Source organism: Heteronotia binoei, chromosome 21 (assembly GCF_032191835.1).
Source record: "Heteronotia binoei isolate CCM8104 ecotype False Entrance Well chromosome 21, APGP_CSIRO_Hbin_v1, whole genome shotgun sequence".
Classification (NCBI taxonomy): domain Eukaryota; kingdom Metazoa; phylum Chordata; class Lepidosauria; order Squamata; family Gekkonidae; genus Heteronotia; species Heteronotia binoei.
Window position 1 is genome coordinate 166,049,099 of NC_083243.1, and position 19,110 is coordinate 166,068,208.

The 19,110-nt window shown below is 43.6% G+C and overlaps 1 protein-coding gene across 1 annotated transcript in view; it reads right to left on the reverse strand.

The window, feature by feature from the left end:
• Positions 1 to 709: 709 nt before the first annotated feature.
• The window catches only part of LOC132589241 (acyl-CoA (8-3)-desaturase-like), a 38,808-nt gene continuing 20,407 nt past the window's right edge, over positions 710 to 19,110 (reverse strand). The window contains exons 6-12 of the mRNA XM_060261937.1: positions 17,222 to 17,279; positions 16,793 to 16,869; positions 9,633 to 9,730; positions 8,786 to 8,882; positions 1,373 to 1,452; positions 1,042 to 1,167; positions 710 to 894 (exon numbers count right to left, since the gene is read on the reverse strand). Coding sequence (XP_060117920.1) covers positions 843 to 894; positions 1,042 to 1,167; positions 1,373 to 1,452; positions 8,786 to 8,882; positions 9,633 to 9,730; positions 16,793 to 16,869; positions 17,222 to 17,279 — 588 coding nt within the window. The 3' untranslated portion in view covers positions 710 to 842. The remainder of the gene's footprint in view (positions 895 to 1,041; positions 1,168 to 1,372; positions 1,453 to 8,785; positions 8,883 to 9,632; positions 9,731 to 16,792; positions 16,870 to 17,221; positions 17,280 to 19,110) is intronic.

Sequence of the window (19,110 nt, forward strand, 5' to 3'; positions counted from 1 at the left end):
CCAGCTGCCTCTGGAGGTCATCTGTAAGGGTGACCAGAGATGTCTCGATCCATGGCTGGGCCCAAAACCAGACTGGAAGGGATCCAGAATGGAGATATCATCCAGGAAAACCTGCTGGCTGCTCTCTCAACTACCTAATCCAGGAACAGAAGGTTCAGTAGTGGGTGGTAGTTGGTCAAGACTGTCAGATCCAAAGATGGCTTCTTTAAGAGTACATGCACCACTGCGTCTTTCAGGCCCCCCGGGAAAACCCCTGATGTCAGGGATAAGTTGATAAACTCACACAAAGGGGTTAGTAGTACCTCATCTCCACAGGCCTTTACCAACCAAGGTGGGCATGGATTGAGGAGGCAAGTGGTGGACCTCACAGCTGCAAGTGTCCTGTCTACCTCCTCCTGGGAGAGGCAGCTGAATTTGTCCATAACAGGATGAAAAGATGGCCAAGGGGCTTCCAGTTCTTTGGACCAGTCACACATTCAGCCTAAGCTGTGAGGATAAGGGGCCGGAGGCGGGGAGGAAGTATTTCCTTTCATAAACAAATGAAATATTAATTGTAATTGTCTCAGTGACAGAGTTTATGACATCTTTTCTCTCCTCATACAGAGTCTGCTTTTTTTTGAGTGCAAATCAGACAATTACAATTGAAAAAATGTTTTTAAAACCATATGATTAATTGTGGATGGCATGCAGTTTTTCAAAATATAAATAATTTCACACTGAAATAATTTAATATAGATTACAAGTATGGAACTGGGCTGCTTTCAGCCTCATGCCCTCCCTCAGAAAAATTGAGAATTCTGAATTCCTGGTGAGAAGATTTCCTCCTGAGGCCCTGTCTCTTCTTAGCCATGAAGATAGGCATCCTCCCAGTGTACTGATGATTCCTTCAGAGAGCTGCCAAGAGAAAGGGAAAGGGAGACTCCTTGGTAAATATCAAAATGGCTGGCTCTTCCGTGCCCCATCGCTACCACTTTCCTGATTTTCCTGTGCAACACTAACCCTCTCCTTCTCCTCCTTCCCACTTAAGTACTTGACACTTACCGCAATATATCTGCAAAGGCAGTGAGCAGGGGCTTGCAATGGTACTGAACCCCATGTTTGGCGCAGAGGGATTTCACCAGAGGAGCCACCTTCCAATAATTGTGTCGAGGCATTGTTGGGAAAAGGCTGCAGAGAGAGAACAAAGGTTGGATTGACGGGGGGTGTTACAGACACTGAAAGAGCCAAAAGTATTCTATCTCTGCACAAGATCTTAAACCCCTTAACACTAAAATTGTGTGTCATCCCACATTTCCATGGAAAATTTCTCCCAGACATAATATTCAGAGAAGTGCCTTTTCCCATTCCAAATCTTTCTGTTTCTTGTACTCACTGATGCTCAATCTGGAAATTCAAGTGCCCTGTATACCAATCGTTGAACATGGATTGATCCACATTGCATGTTGCTGCAAGCTAAACAAACAAACAAAAAAAATTAAAAAGATTATTTTAAAGCATGTCTTTCACTGTCAGTATGTTTAAACAATGTCATTTATAGTTCACTTAGAGAGCAATGGGGGGGGGGGCAGAAAGTCTTTTGGGAGCAGATGCCCCGTTGCAGGAAGGTGGGTCAGAGACTGTCCCTTTAAGAGAGCACCTGGCTGAAACGCAGCCTGCTCTTCCAGCCCCGCCCCTGCAGGTGTTCTTGATCTCTATCTCCGTTTTGCAGGTGGGACTCCAACACAGAGGCTTCCACATGTGCCGCTCTACTGCCCCCCCACTCCCTCAGCTGTTTTTGCCCTCCACTCGGAATGGAGCCCTGCCCACGGCAAGACTGCCCAGTGCGCGACAGGGAAACGGTTGCACTCTGTTCTGGAAAAATAAAGTCTGAGCTGTGCCCTCTGTTGTCTCTCCTGTTTGGCATCTGCTGCACGTTCCCTGGGTAACACACCTCCCCCCGTCAGTGGCCTCTACGAGGGAATGCCTGGGAGGGTGGGCAGACTTGGTTTTGGGGGGGGGGAATGGTGCCACACTGCCCTCTGCATGGCTGGACAGGGGAGGGGAGTGCGCAGGGCACTAAAGGGGGGCTGATGAAGTGGACTCAGAGTTCTGCGGCTGATGCACTCTCACTCTGAGTTCTGCGGTCCCCGGGGGAGATGTTCTGTCCACATGGCAGGGGGCTTCAGGGCAGCACAGGGGGGTCTTTGGGTGGGGGGGTGTCTGCTGCTGGGCTGCTCACTCCCAGACACACATTCCAGCCACTGTCTATGACAGCGAACTCTTGCACTTGGTACTTCCTGCTTGTCTGCCTGCCATTGGCAGAGTCTCTGACAGTGGGAGGGTGTGAGGGGATTGATGGCTTCTGTGTGGTCCCATGCAGGCCTGTCTCTCCCCCACCTCCATCGAGCCACCGAGCCAGACTTCTCGTGCGCGCATGCCCAGCCTCACTCGGTTCCCTCCCCGCATTGGTGGGCCGTCTCTCCTTTGCCTGTGATGGTCTGCCCATCATTGGCTCCGTTCTCTGTTCGGGGGTGGGTTGGGAATGGCTATCAGCCTCTCTTGGGCCGCCTCTCCCCATCCCTGATGGTCATGAGCCACAGCACATGTGCCAGGACTGGCCAATTGGGGGTGGGTGGGCTGGCCCTCCCTTCCGGCTGCCTCCACCTCCCTTCCATGGTTTTGCCAGTGCCATTGCCATGGCGACCGTCTCTCTCATGGCAAGCTATGCCTCTCCCCTCTCCACGCTCCAGCATGTCAAAGTCTCTGGATTAGGCTGTTACTCAGTGGGACTCAAGGTGGCTCACAAAGTGTGAAACAATTAAATCAATGGGAGCAAGACATCAAAAAACAATGTAACAGGGCTTGGATTGCCAGCTTTTGAAAGCACAGCTGAAGCCAAGCCCAGGGAGGGGGGGGAGCATGAATATGACATGAAAAATGATGAAGAAATTACATAGTAGAGTCATATCCACAGCAACAGGTAGTATGTACTATACACAATAGTTTAGTCCACAATCCTTGTCTCTTTACCAAAGCATCTTTCTGAAACATTTCATTCCTGTATAGCCCTATTACCTGTATTTTAAAAGTGCTCATGAACAAATCAGTTTTTCATAGTTCAGGGGGTTAGACCTACAGATATGATGATTCCAAGACATGAAAGGACTTGTATTTGAAGGTCTATAACTTGAAATATGCCCAGAAATTGATGGGCAGCCAATGGTGTGCCTACAAACTTGAAGTAATATGCATACTCCTTCTGGCTTCTGATAATAAGTGACCTGTTGTATTCTGTACCAGCTGGAATCTTAGAGCCGACTTCTATGCGAGGCCTATGTAGAGTGCATTGCAATAGTCTAGTACTGATGTTACTGTGTCATAGATCCAGGATGTCAGATCAGCTGTTTCAAGATAGAAGGCAATCTTCTAGGTTAGAATGAGTTGGAAGACAATGTTTTTTGCACTTGCATTATCTTGTTTCTTCAGCAGCAATGGGGGATTCATTGTAACTACAAGTATCTACTATATCAAAGGATGAAAAGAGAAGAGAAGATAATGGATTTATATCCCACCCTTCACTACCTAAAGGATCTCAGAGTGGCTTACAATCTCCTTTCCCTTCCCCTTCCTACAACAGACACCCTGTGAGGCAAGTGGAACTGAGAGAGCTCTAACAGAAACTGCTTTTGAGAGGAACAGCTCTGCAAGAACTTGTGACTGACTCAAGGTCACATCAGCAGGTGCAGGTTGAGGAGTGGAGAACCAAACCTGGTTCTCCCAGATAAGAGTCTGCACCAATGTTCCTTCTAAGCTGCAGAGTCTTCTGAGCAAAAAATTCTACTTTGTGAGCTTCTGGCATTAAAGTTGTGAGCTACTGGCATTAAAGTTGTGAGCTACTGCATAGATTAGTGTGCTCTAGGACCATTTTTCTTCAGCTGAGACAAAATGTTGTGAGCCAGAGACTAAAAAATTGTGAACTAGCTCACATTAACTCAGCCTAGAGGGAACATTGGTCTGCACATTTAACCACTACACCAAACTGGCTCTGTCAGTTCCAGTAGGAGCTAGCATAGCCTTTGGCTGCATTTTGATGGAGATAATCAACTAAGGCCACAAGTGCCATTCCTGTCCCATAACCTGTCCTGAAACCAGAATGAAAAGAGTCCAGAGCACATGAGTTATCCAGGAAGGCTTAGAGTTGGTCCACTACTGGTAATAATTGGTGATAACTGACCACATCATTTTTCTGTAGGGATGGTTTTTTGAAGTAGTGGACAGACAATTGACTCTTTGAGTGGCTGAGGGAAGGTGCCATGAGTTACTGACCGATTTATTGTGTACATCAGGACTCATTAATGTGGTCCTTGCTTGATTTTGCAACCAGGATGGGCAAGAATCCAGTGCACAAGTGAAGATAGTTTCAGGTGGAAAGCTGTGTTGTTCTGCAGTAGAAGAGCAAGTTTCAAGTCCAGTAGCACCTTAGGGACCAGTCTGATTTCCAGGGTATAAGCTTTTAAAAGTTAAAACTCCCTTTGTTAGATGCATATCTAATGAATGAAGCTTTGATTCTCAAAAGCTTTATACCCTGGAAATCCTGTTGGTCTTTAAGTTGCTACTGGACTGGAACAGTACACACATGGTGGATTTCTCAGATCCCAGGATCCTGTCAACATCCCTCATGATAACTAGGTCAAAATGGTCCACAAGTTGACCAAGAGAAGTCTTAGGCATGTCTTTTGCCGGCTTCGAGATCAGAGTGTATTTTCTATATCAATGGTTCTTGGGAGATGGTTCTAATGCCTCAGAAGGTTCCTGAAGCAGCTTGCCATATGATGCCTTTCTGTGTGGCCAAATATGAGGATGAAGGAAGTCAATGAACAAAAAATACTACTTTAATAAACAAGTAGTGTACCAATAGATGAAGTAAGACACAACACTCTTCCACATTCTCAGTTTTGTTGCTTGTGTGTCTCTGTTGGGGGTTTTTTTTTGGGGGGGGGGAGGGGGACCTTTTCACATGTGTTTTCCTCCCTCTAGAGGTCAATTTAATATTACATTGCTGTATGTCTGGTATAAAATCCTGCAGTTTAAATCTGTGGGGCATGGAGACATTCATTGGGGGACTTATCTTGCAAGGGGTGTCTTGCTAGCAAAATTGCAATGTTTACAGAAATGCAGTGATATAAATCATATGTGCATTAATAAGAATATTTCTGAATATACAAAAATACAAAATTCATATCCACCATATTGAGAAATAATAAACAGTATAGAGAATACAGCATTCATCAATAAGTGACTGTTGTCCTCTGTTTAGACTAATTTCTAAGTATTTCAGCTTTATAGCTGTATAAAACCCATAATCCAACTAAACAACCAGTTCCAACCCAATGGATGGATGGATGGTTCTGTTCTTTCCATTTCTGACCACATCCTTTTTCAAGGGTCATTGTTGTTTTTACCTGTTGGTTAATTTCACTCTGTTAGACCTCAACTGTTGCTATTGGATTCACAAGTGTATTCACCAAAGTATTGGAAATACAAAGTTGCCTCTCAGTGTTAGATAAGTAACTGGAACGCTGTCATTTACTCCAAGTTTCCATCTGCTATCTGCTGCTAAAGAATTCTCAGTTGTTCAGCTGGATTATGGGTCCTATACAGCTCTAAAGCTGAAATATTTAGATATTTGTCTAAATAGAAGATTACAGTCACTTATTGATGAATATTGTATCTCTATACTATTCCTCAATATGTTGAATATGAGAATATAAATTTTCATATTCCATCAGAGTTCCATCAGAAGGGATCTGATGAGCAGAGTTCCATCAGAAGGGATCTGATGAGCAGAGTTCCATCAGAAATATTCCTCTTAATACACATATGATTTGTATATATTGGTTTAATAGTTTGTAAGTTATTTCACGGTGTGGTGCCTTTATTTCAGTTCTACTTATTCCGCCATGGTCCCCATTTGTTTTGTAGAAATGCAATTATGTCATTTCTGGCATGGTCTGGAAGTTATATGACTTGTCACTGTAACCATAGAGTTTTGGCTGAATGCTAGAGCACGGCCCAGTGCAGTGACATCACTTCAAGACCATAGCCCCAGTCATTTCTTCGCATCCCTACCCAGTTGGGTGGTATCAGGCAGTGCCAGCATGGGGAGCGGAATGGAAGACCCAGACTCCATGCCTTGGGCTGAGGAAAGATCTTCCTCCAATAGTAGCCAGCTTCAAAGAGTAAACTCACTCCTTTCATATGCAGGGCCTTTTATGTTCTCTGTCAAAGCTCTACATCTTTAATAGTGATTGGCTCCTGCTTTTTCCACCAGTGTCCCTGGCCTAAGCCTGAGGTTTGGAGGTCTCTGGGACATGTAAACCTGCAGGTTAGTTAGGTACGGCTGCCTTGAGACCCACAGACTTCAGTGTCAGTCCTAGGACAGGGAAACCAGTGTTCACATTTTAATAGGACAGCTCCCATTTCTACTTTATGTTACCTGCTAACCTACAGGAAGGATTTTTTTAAAAAATGGCACTATGCTTGCAGCACAATGTTAGTTGCAGCAAATACTTGGAAGTGATGTCATCTTGCCAGCATGGTGATAAGGAGATGCTCTAGGATTTTCATCCACATCCTAGAGTGTCTCCTCCATGTTACATTGGTGATACAACACCACTTCCAGTATTTGCTGGAAGTGACATTGAGTCACTAGAGAACTGAAGTGATGGGATGAATGACTGAGAGCTTTGTGTAAGCCATAGTAAGAATATTTATGAAGCACTGGTTCTGATCATAATTGCAGCCAGAAGAAGAATATATAGAAACATGAAGTCAACCTAGGATTCATGTTGCTGCCCATTTTTTGTGGAAGAAATACAGCTACTTTGTAGTCTACAAGTGCAACCTGACAACATCACCCTTTAAAAATAAGAAGTTGGCAACCGGACTTTGTGCTGGATATATGAATTTTGGAGTGATGACTGCAGGATGTGCTACATACAAATCCTTGGGACTGTAACTATAAGAATTTTCAGAAGGTGTTTGGTAAATGAGTTATGATATGGAATATGTGTTTAATATATAAGGAGTATAGTATGCTCTTTTGATTTATTCTATTGATTTAATAGAATCTGGTTTTGGAAAAGATACAAGCAGTTTTAAGACTTATTCACTTACAAGTAAGGTTGTTAAACCCATCTGCGGTGGTTTCCTGTGTGTTTACCTAGGTCTCCTACCAATCTAAGAGACCTGGGAGACTTACATGTGATTAGGGGAATGACTGTCAGCTTACAGCACGAACAACTGATAGCCTTGCCAGATCTCCTACTACAGTAGGAGACCTCCCACCCTGGGCCCCACCACTCCCAATGCTGCTTGGTGGAGCAACGGAAACAAAATGGAGCAATTAAAAATTGGCATTTGCTGTCACTTCCAGTACAACCCCAAAAGTGATGCCACCACATCAGGGTGACACTCTGTGTTTCACCAAAAAACAATGAGCTGGCAACACTATCAGCTGAGGTCCATCAGAGGTCCAACTGAGCAGAATTCGATCAGTGTCTATTAGCTGAAAGGTATGGATGGAACACTATGTCTGGGCCAGGGCAGTGATGCTCTGTATTCTTGGTGCTGGGGGGGGGGGGGCAACAGTGGGAAGGCTTCTGGAGTTCTGGCTCTGCTGGTGGATCTTCTGATGGCACCTGAGCTTTGGCCATTGTGTGACACAGAGTGTTGGATTAGATGGTTCATTGGCCTGATCCAACATGGCTTCTCTTACGTTCTTAACTGACTCTATACTATTTTTTTTCACAGAGAGCCAGTGTAATGTAGTAGTTAGCAAGTCATGAAGCTCAGGTTAAAGCTCCCATTATAGGGTAGTAATGTCCAATGATCGCACCATGGGGAGAGAGTTTTGGGGAGTTGGGGCAGACTGCCTTGACATGCTGATGTCACATGGAAGTGACATCATTACGATGGTAGCATGGCACAGTGACATTCTGGCTTTTGGGCAAAACTCTATGGTAAAATCACCCTCAAACCATACAATTTTTGTGATGTCACTGATGTGATGACATCACTTCTGCATGACATAAGCATGTTGTGTTTGGGGGTGGGATTTCCCCCAGTGGCCAGCTGGTTAGCAGCAGACAGGGGTCTGAAAAACAAAGGCCTAATCCCTTGTACCCAACTATCCCTTTATGTCATGGAAAATCGCTCAAAGACCATGCACCCGTCATTCCCTTTCTATCTAACCTACCTCACAGGATTATTGTTGTGAAACTAAAATGGAAGAGAGGAGAATGATGCAAATCACTTTGGGTCCCCTTTGGGGAGTACAGGCAGGATATAAGTGAATTAAATGAAAACATGACTATGTAACCATGGTGCAGAGTCGTAAAGCTGAAGCACTGCAGTCCTAAACTCTGCTCACGACCTGTGTTTGATCCCGGTGGAAGCTGGGCTCAGATAGGTGGCTTGAGGTTGACACAGCCTTCCATCCTTCCAAGGTCGGTAAAATGAGTACCCAGCTTGCTGGGGGGAAAGTGTAGATGACTGGGGAAGGCAGTGGCAAACCACCCCATAAAAAAGTCTGCCATAAAAACATTGTGAAAGCAACATCATCCCACAGTTGGAAACGACTGGTGCTAGCACAGAGGACTACCTTTACTTTTTAAACCATGGATTAAATTCTTCTGGAAGAATGTAACAAAAGTAGCATGATCTAGCGCTGTGTTATGAGCTCACATTCCCAATACCTTTATGAATCAAATTATTAGATTAAAAAAAGATAGAGGCATTATCTCACCTGAGCAGAGACCCAGTCTAAATTCTTGTCATAGTCAATATTCATAGGAATGTGGTTCATTTGTGAGACCCAGAGAAACCAATTGCTTTCTAGGAACCTGCACAGACAAAACAAAACAAAACAAAACACAGAGAGACAAAACCAAAATCAAAAACAATTGCCACATGAATATATTGATTATTATAACATCTACCTTATTCATATCTTCCCAAACTAGGCCATGTTTTATGAACTCAAAGTTCACCTTCCAAATGATCAAATAAGCCCAGACAGTCTTTTAAGTTGCTACAGCAATTTAGAATTACATGCTATTTACAAGTTAACATTATTTCTGGATCTCTGCAGTATAAATCTAGCCCATCCCCATTCACACTTTCTGAAGTTTTTTGCTTCAGATATTAATTGTTAATAGCAATTATCATTATTACACTAAGAGGGTATATATAATAACGTATATGGATGGTGTCACAGAATAAACAAAAACAAGTTCAGGACAATCAAGTGAATTACTATAACCCTCACATACACTTTTCATCACTATTGGAAATCAGATTTAGACATGGTTTATTCTTAAAACTGCAACCTAATGACAATTTAAAAACAAAAATTCTAGATGGTACAGTTAGAGCTGAAGCTGCAAAAAGCACTGGACAGTCTGTGTAAAAGAACAGAAAGTTTTCTTTCTAATAGATGAATAAGCTCCTACAGCATGATTCTTTATGCCTTATATTTTTCTATGTCATGTGTTCATTTCAAGTTGTGCTTTCATGTCTGATTGCCTTATCTTTATTTATGAGATCCGCATAAGAACAGAAGCTGGAAGAGAGTTCTGCATAATGATTATTACCTGGCCAGCCAGTAGTATGCCATGAAACTCTTAAATCCCATTATAGGAACATACATGAGACAGACACGGATGTTGTAGAGTATAATGAAAATGAGCTCCTGCCAAAAAGAACAGCATTAGGGCAGAAGGAAGCAGAAAAGGTTGCTGCAACTTCACATCACTGAACTGTATGGAGCAACTATGGAGATTATAAAACCCATAACAGAATATTATGTAGAGTAAAGCAACAATAATGTATGGGAACACCGGAGAATTGTATCTGGTGAAAAAGGGGAATGAAGGTGCCAAAAAAGAGGACCAGTAACAAATGAGATCGGACAAGCCTACATCTGAAAGACCGAGTGGATTTTCTGCAGAAATGTACAGCCAATGCTGCTTCCATGTAGTCACGATTCCCTATAGTGCTCTCATTGCTGCTGTGAATGAAGAGGAATTTATAGCAGCAACAGAGGCCCACACAGGGTATTGTCTGTGGTATCTCCCTGTGACTGCCATTCCCATGCCTTTTTTGTTGGCCTTTTAAAAAGGTAATAGGCATATTGCTATAGTGTTATGATATAGTGATATACCTACTACTGGAAAAAAGCCAGCAAAAAATCTGTTAGTGACATGGTGGAGGGGGGGCGGGGAGGTACAAGCGGATACAATGAGAAATTTGCACTGGATGAGGGAGAAGGAGGTCTGAGAATCCACACATTTCATTTAATTCAATGACCAAAAATGCTTTGAGTACAATCTTTCAAGAAACATGTTGTGAGACAGGGGAGGATGATTTAATATTTATTTACTTTTATTTTAGTCCACACCTTTCTCACTGAGACTCAAGGAGGATTATACAATAAAAATTGCCCAGATTGCCCTCTTGCCCAGATTGCCAGGAGATACGGATTTGGGTGCCATCAATATGCAGATGACACCCAGCTCTATCTGCTGATGGACGGCCGGCCTGACTGCGTCCCTGAGAATTTAGACCGGGCCTTGCAGGACATGGCAACTTGGTTGAGGGAGAGCGGGCTGAAATTGAATCCAGCGAAGACAGAAGTCCTTTGTCTGGGTCGGGGCGCTCGGGAAGGGGAAATACCTCTTCCGGTCTTCGACGGGGCGCCGCTGAAAGCGGCGCACCGGGTTAGGAGTCTGGGAGTTTTACTGGAGCCTTCATTATCAATGGAGGCCCAGATTGCAGCCACCGCCAAGTCAGCCTTTTTCCACCTAAGGCGGGCAAGGCAGTTGGCCCCCTTCCTAGAGCGCCAAGATCTGGCAACGGTACTTCACGCAACGGTCACCTCGAGACTGGATTACTGTAATGCCCTCTACACGGGGCTGCCTCTGTACCAAACCCGGAAGCTGCAGCTGGTGCAGAATACAGCAGCTAGACTGTTGCTGGGGCTTCCTAAATGGGAGCACATACAGCCTGGACTGCGCGAGCTGCACTGGCTGCCAGTTATATATCAGGTTCGTTACAAAGTGCTGGTCATTACCTTTAAAGCCCTATATGGTCGAGGACCTGTCTACCTTAGGGACCGTCTCTCCCCATATGAACCCCAGAGAGCACTGAGGTCAGCTTGTTGACTACTCCCGGACCGAGAGAGGTGAAGCTGCAATGTACCCGTAACCGGGCCTTCTCCTCTGTAGCCCCGAGCCTATGGAACCAACTTCCAGAGGAAATGCGGGCCCTGCGGGACCTTGAACAATTCCGCAGGGCCTGCAAGACCTTCCTCTTCCAACTGGCTTTCGCTGACGAAGAAAGAAATTGCTAATGATAACCGCCATCCTAAAAGAACAGTATTAGCACTTTTATTAACTTAATTAACTAATTTTTAAACCTAATCAGAATTTTAATGCTTAAATGTAATTTTGTGTTTTTTGCTTTCTTTGTATAATTGAAATTTGTATGATGTTGTTAGCCGCCCTGAGCCTGCTTCAGCGGGGAGGGCGGGATACAAATGAAATTATCTAATCTATCTAATCTAAAAATCAATGCAATCAATAGCATGATACATCTAATCAAGAATGAATAAGACTAGAATTGCAGAAATCGAAACAACGCTGTTAGCTGAACAATCATAACTATTATACATTACAGGTTAAACAATGAAGTGCATGGTATTATAAGCAGAAACCCAGTGTATTTTCCTGGACATGTTAAACAATGCAGAACATGGTATTATATAAGCAGAAACTCAACATTTTTTCTAGTACCAAACTGTTATGATGTAGCCCTTTTTCTCTCCTGAACGATTTTATTTTACAGAGTTTGTGAAATGCCAGACAGATGGAAGCTTTTTTGAATCCCTCAGGCAGGCCATTCCACAGGCTGGGGCCATGACAAAGACAGCACATGTATGGGCAGTTTTTGATCTTGCCCATTTGCAGCCTCCTGCAGAAGGCCGTGCTCAGATGAATGAAAGTGCAGTGGGAGGAAGTAGGTGAAAAGGTCACATTGCAGATACAAGGATCTAGGGTCATATGGGATTTTGTATGTGACAGCCAGTACCTTGAACTGAGCTCAGTAATTGACGGGCAGCAATGGAGTGATTGCAGAATCGTAACCAAGCTGCAGTGTTCTCTGAGTTGATGTTGAGGGGAGACTCATGCAACGGGCATTACAGTAGTTCAGTCTTGATGTTACTATGGCAAGGAGTCAACTGGCCAGATCATCTGCCTCATCTTCTGTGCTAAGCAAAGTTGGGAAAATGTTTTTGTTCTGGTTTTGTGGCTAAAAAAAGGCAAGTTCTTTTTGGGGAAGGGGCAGTGCTGAAAGTATGCGTAGAAGCTGCTCAAAGTAAAATAAATTGTCTAGCAGAAATCTTTTCGACTATGGGATACACTGAAATGATCCAGAGACACCTTCCAACTGCTTCCTAGACAGATATTTCCTAATTTACTAAGGTGAATTAAACAGATGATCAGAATAAAGATATCTTGGTCTTTGATCAATGTACCTAGGTGTTCTATGGCAAGTACGGTAATTAGATCCAGGTGGGCAGCCGTGTTGGTCTGAAGCAGTAGAACAAAGTTGCACCTTTAAGACCAACAAAGTTTTATTCAGAATGTAAGCACTCTGATGAAGTGTGCTTCTAGCACACGAAAGTTTACATTCTGAATAAAACTTTGTTGGTCTTAAAGGTGCCACTTGACTCCTGCTTTGCTCTGTGGCAAGTAATGTTAGATGGTGTTACAGTTATGTCTGTAAATGCAGAGTCAAGCATAAGATCAAAACAGCCCTGCTGAATCAGACCAATAGTCCATCTAGTTCATCATCCTGTCTCATGCAGTGGCCCCTGGAGGGCCAACAAAAGGGCACAGTGGGTGAGATCTTCCCCTGATGTGACCTTCTGGCTCTGGAATTCAGATGTTTATTGCCTCTGAAGGTGGAAGTTCCCCTCAGTCAACATGGCTAGTAGCCACTGATAGATTTTTCCTACATTAATCTATCTCATACCCTTTAAAGCTGTTTATTCCTGTGGCTATCACTACATCCTTCTGGCAGCAAATTCCACATTTTAATCACTCTCTGTGTAAAAAAAAAAATATTTTTTGTCCATCCTGAACTATTGTCCATCAGCTTCATTGGATATCCTCTAGTATTTTGGGAGAAGGAGAAAGAAGGGGGGGGGGCGAGGCAGAATTAAATAATATCTATTGAAAAAGAGAACTAGCATAGTATAGTTTTTAGAGTGCTGTTCTAGGATCTGGATAACTCAGGTTCACATCTCCACTCTGCGTGAGAGCTCACTGGGTGACCTTCATCCAGTCGATCCCACTTGGCATACTCTACCTCACAAAGGGTTCCCCATATGAACCCCAGAGAGCGCTGAGGTCAGCTGGAAAGAACCAGCTGAATATCCCTGGGCCAAGGGAGGCCAGATTGAAGACTACTTGGGAACGGGCCTTCTCTATTGCAGCTAAACTACTGTGGAACCAGCTCCAAGAGGAAATGCAGGCCCTGCAGTGTTTGGACCAATTCTGCAGGGCCTGCAAGACCTTCCTCTTTAAAATGGCCTTCACTTAATGCTGAGCCAAGATAGATTCGCTGGAAATGTTTTAGCCACTGAATTTTATAGAAGATCTGAGTTATAGCACCATAATGTTAATTTTTTAATATAAGTTGATTTAATGATGGTTTTATTTAATTTTAATTATTGCGTATTATGGTTTTACTGTATATTGTATTTATATGTTGTGAGCCGCCCTGAGCCTGCCTCGGCGGGGAGGGCGGGATATAAATAAAAAGTTTATTTATTTATTAAAGTTATTGTTAGGATAAAATGAAAGAGGGAAAAACGATGTAAGCCATATTGGGTTTCCATTGGGGAAGTAAGTGGGGTATAAAGAAACAAGAAGCTATTATGGTAGCACTAGCAAACGTATGTTTGAGATGGGATAGAGAAAAAAGGAATAAGGTTGAGAGTTTCATTAGATCTAGATTTCTATAGGTTTTAGTTATATGTTTTGTTAGGGGATCATCCGATTGTTCAAGGTGGGAACCAGAAAAGTTTTGATGCAAGATCCTCTGATGAAGCATATAGTAAAATGTATAGGGATCTAGAAGATCTAATAAAACTCTTGATCTTGCACCTTGTTCCTTTTTTCTCCTACCCACTAGTAAGGTCTACCTTCTCCAAAGTTCGCTCATTTTTTTTGTAGACCTATTTTGCTTGAGATGGGATGGTCATATGGCTTTCAACGACAAAAGAAGCACATTTTTCAAAAACCATGTAGACATATCTACTTCATATTCAACCAGGTTCTGTAAATGCATCCTAAGGCATGATGATGACTGTGGTAAATTATCTGATTCATTGTGACTTTTGGGAAATCTCTGTCACCATAGAATGTAGCTGCCACTTCAAGACAAGTTCAGAATTCTGAGAGCACAGTTTGAACTTATGACATTCTGGGTCCCATTACTTTCTTCCATACCATACCAATACATACCTGGGAATGTTCTGTCCAAATCTAGACATTCTTTGTGTCTTATGATCAAGTGTGCAACTCCTAACTCTGGGGACCTGCCAAATGTTAATGTGGCATACTTGTGGATAATGAGGTGAAGAATAGGTTTAAGGAATTAGAGTTGACAGACAGAGTGCTGGAAGAACTATGGACAGAGGTTCGTGACATTGTACAGAAGGCAGCAATCAGCACCATCCCAAAGAAAAAGAAATGCAAGCAAGCAAAGTGACTGTCTGATGAGGCTTTACAAATAGTTGAGGAAAGAAGGAAAGTGAAAGGCAAAGGTGAAAAGGAAAGATTCACCCAACTGAATGCAGATTTCCAGAGAACAGCAAGGAGAAATAAGGAGGCCTTCCTGAAGGAACAATGCAAAGCAATAGAGGGAAATAATAGAATGGGAAGGACAAGAGATCTCTTCAAGAAAATTGGAGAAATCAAGGGAACATTTCATGCAAAGATGGCCATGATAAAGAACAAAAATGGTAGGGACCTAACAGAAGCAGAAATGATTAGGAAGAAGTGCAAGAAGAATTATACAAGAAAGATCTCAATGTCCTTGACAACCATGATGGTGAAATCACTGATCTTGAGCCAGACATCCTGGAGTGCAAAATCAAATGGGCCTTAGAAAGCATTACTAACAACAAAGCGAGCGGAGATGATGGTATCCCAGGTCAGCTATTCAAAAGAGGATGCTGTTAAAGTGATGCACGCATTATGTCAGCAAATTTGGAAAACACAACAGTGGCCACAGGATTGGAAAAGGTCAGTTTATATTCCAATCCCAAAGAAGAGTAATGCCAAGGAATGTTCAAACTATTGCACCATTGCACTCATTTCATATGCCAGAAAGGTCATGTTAAAGATCCTACAAGCTAGGCTTCAGCAGTATGTAGATTGGGAACTACCAGAAGTTCAAGCTGGGTTTTGGAGAGGCAGAGGAACTAGAGATCAAATTGTCAACATTCGCTGGATTATGGAGAAAGCACAGGAGTATCAGAAAAATGTCTATTTCTGCTTCATTGACTACACTGAAGCCTTTGATTGTGTGGATCACAACAAACTGTGGCAAGTTCTTAAAGAGATGGGAGTACCAGACCACCTCACATGTCTCTTGAGAAACCTGTATAAGGGTCAAGAAGCAACTGTCAGAATGGGATATGGAACAACTGATTGGTTTAGAATAGGAAAAGGAGTTCGACAAGGATGTATATTGTCACCCTGCTTATTTAATTTATATGCAGAGTACATCATGTGGAATGCTGGCCTGGATGAAGCACAAGCCAGAACTAAGATTGCCGGGAAAAACATCAACAACCTTAGATACGCAGATGACACCACTCTAATGGCAGAAAATGAAGTGGACCTAAAAAACCTTTTGTTGAGGCTGAAAGAGGAGACCACAAAAGTCGGCTTGAAACTCAACATCAAAAAAACTAACATCATGGCATCCAGCCCCATCACTCCTTGGCAAATAGAAGGGGAAGACATGGAAGTCATGACAGTCTTCACATTTCTGGGATCCAAAATTACTGCAGATGGGACTGTAGGCATGACATTAAAAGACATTTGCTCCTTGGGAGGACAGCTATGGCAAACCTGGGCAGTATAATAAAAAGTAGAGACATCACTCTGCCAACAAAAGTCTGTATAGTCAAAGCAATGGTATTCCCAGTAGTAATGTGTGGCTATGTGGCCATAAGGAAGGCTGAGCGCAGAAAAAAAGATGCTTTTGGAGAAGAATCTTGCGAGTCCCTTGGACTGCAAGAAGATCCAATCAGTCAGTCCTTAGGGAAATCAACCCTGACGTTTCCGTGGAAGGTCAGATGCTGAAGCTCAAATACTTTGGCCACCAAATGAGAAAGGAGCACTCACTGGAGAAGATCCTGATGCTGGGAAAGACAGAAGGCAAAAGAAGAAGGGGACGGCAAAAGATAAGATGGCTGGACAACGATACTGATGTAACAAACATGAATTTGAGCAGACTTCAGGGGATGGTGGAATACAGGAGGGCCTGGCATGGGCTTCATTCTAGTCACCATCTTAGTGGGATCTAGCTATGGTCCCTGACTGACATGTCAATCGGTGGAGCTTGTGCCACATGGGCACTGGTGATGCTCCAGTACTGGTTTCTTAGCATGGAGCTGTAATATTTGCATTTTTAGATGAAAGCATTGCAACTTCTTGTTTTTCAGATTACTTACCATCCATTTTTTCCTAAGGATTGTGAAGCGGAATACTGTCAGCTGCATAAAGACAACAAATATCATCGGGGCTAAGCCTATAATGGGAGGGGAAGCAAGAAGAACACAAAAATTAGTATATGCCTAGCACTGTAAACCCCCCCCCAACCTCCCCCCCCCCGCAAATAATGATAGTCTATATTGGAGGATATATATTTTAAAATGTCCAGTCACACATTCTGTACTTTAAAACAGCCCAATGCCATTGGTCTCATCATCCCAGAGGCAGGGCCTTTTTTGAGCAGGAATGCAGTTCAGGCTGGCTCAGCATCAGGGGGTGTGGCCTGATGCAAATGAGTTCCTGCTGGTTTTTTTCTACAAAAAAAAAGCCCTGTCCAGGGGCATAGCCTTAACTGAATGTAACCACTGGAAAATGGCAGACATACTCACAGGTAAAATAGGTGTGCTGGTATTTGTAAGGCATGTATTTCTTTTTCTTTTTCCCAAGCTGCAAATGAACAGCAGAAAAGAACAATTAAGCTGGGGATATATTAACAGCACCCCATGTCAGAATTACCTGCATCCTTTCTCTACATTTAGGATAAAATCATCAATAATTGTTGATAGGCATGTGCACAGACTGGGAAAACCCAGTTCAGTCTGGGGCTTGCAAACCAGGCAGCCCCTGACTGAACTGCAGACCAAACCCCTGAAGAAAAAACCCACCCAAACTGAACAGGTTAGGGTGTCATTGGGCCCCACCTCCTCATGCCCACATCATCCAGACGTAATGCAAGTATGTTGGCCCCCCAATACACTTGCATTATTTTCAGATGGCCTTGCCCCTGACATGTCTGCATTACCCAAAAGTGATGTGAGCATGTTGGTGATGCACTTGCATCTCTTACAGATGATATGGCCACGACAGGAAGGGCTTGAAGCCACCCAGAAGTGGTGTGCCAAACACACAGGCTTCCCAATCCCCAGGTCCCAGTGGAGAATCCCCCGGTTTTACAGATTCCCCCACCCCCAGCCAGCTGGCCGGCTGGGGAAGCCCCGCTCCCACAGCCATGATGCACCTCTAGATCTCGGGCAGGTTTAGAAACCTGCAAACAGGTCCATTTCAAAATGTGTATGTGTGCCTTTAAAGTTGAGCAGGAAGTACTTCATCGGGAAGGGTCAGCAGCACAGCCCCTCGGTTTGTTTTGCTTTCATTTCAGGACAAGTTAAGAGTGTGTGTGTGTGTGTGTGAGAGAGAGAGAGAGAGAGAACGCAGCATAGCCCCTTTTCTTTTCAGATGTCATTGTGGAGGAACCAGATCCAGTAAGTGTGTGTGTGTGTGTGTGAGAGAGAGAGAGAGAGAGAGAGGGTTGCCAATCCCCAGGTTTGGAGGTCCTCCCCCCGCTTTAAGGTCATCAGAAAGTGGAGGTTAGGGAAATGTCTACAGAGCACTCTATTATTCTCTCTGAAAAATGATTTGGAATTGAGCCGTGGGTATCAGGGGTCTGGGGGTCTGTTTTTTGAGATAGAGGCACCTAATTTTCAGTGTAGCATCTAGTGCCTCTCCCCAAAATACCCCCCAAGTTTCAAAACAATTGGACCAGGGGGTCCAATTCTATGAGCTTCAAAAGAAGGTGCCCCATCCTTCATTATTTACTATGGAGGGAAGACATTTTAAAAGGTGTGCTGTGCCTTTAAATGTGATGGCCAGAACTCCCTTGGAGTTAAATTATGCTTGTCACACCCTTGCTCCTGGCTCCACCCAATGTCTCCTGGCTCCACCCCCAAGTCCCCAGATATTTCTTGAATTGGACTTGGCAACCCTACAAACACACGAGCCAAACTGAGCAGAAAAGCTTGGTGAGTGTTTGGGGAAAGGCTGCTGAACCTTGGCTCATGAACTCTGGATTGGACAAAGTCCAGCCTGGACATTGGCTCGGGTTTGGGTCTGTGCCCATCCCTAATTGCTAAACTATCCTGGATGGGGGCAAAGAGTGAGGTTAAGGGAACATCCCAGATTTTAACTCCTGTACTATGCTTGCTACATTTTGTCAGTTTACACATTTCTCTTCTGGAAACTGGTTCAAGAAAGTACCTCAGAAAACTAAAACAGTGTCTGTATCAAACATGCTGTTACCATCTGGGATGCACTGGCTTGGCTTTTCAGTCAGAACTGTTAATTTGTTTCAGCTCACTCCTCCCCTTCTCCCCCCCACCCCCCCGCCCTTGGAGTGGCCGTCAGTCTGCAATCTGAATTGATATATTATTCACCATCTGTTTTATATTGTTCTAATCCTGTCATGTTTTTAGCTATGTCTTTATTATAATTGTTTTATTGT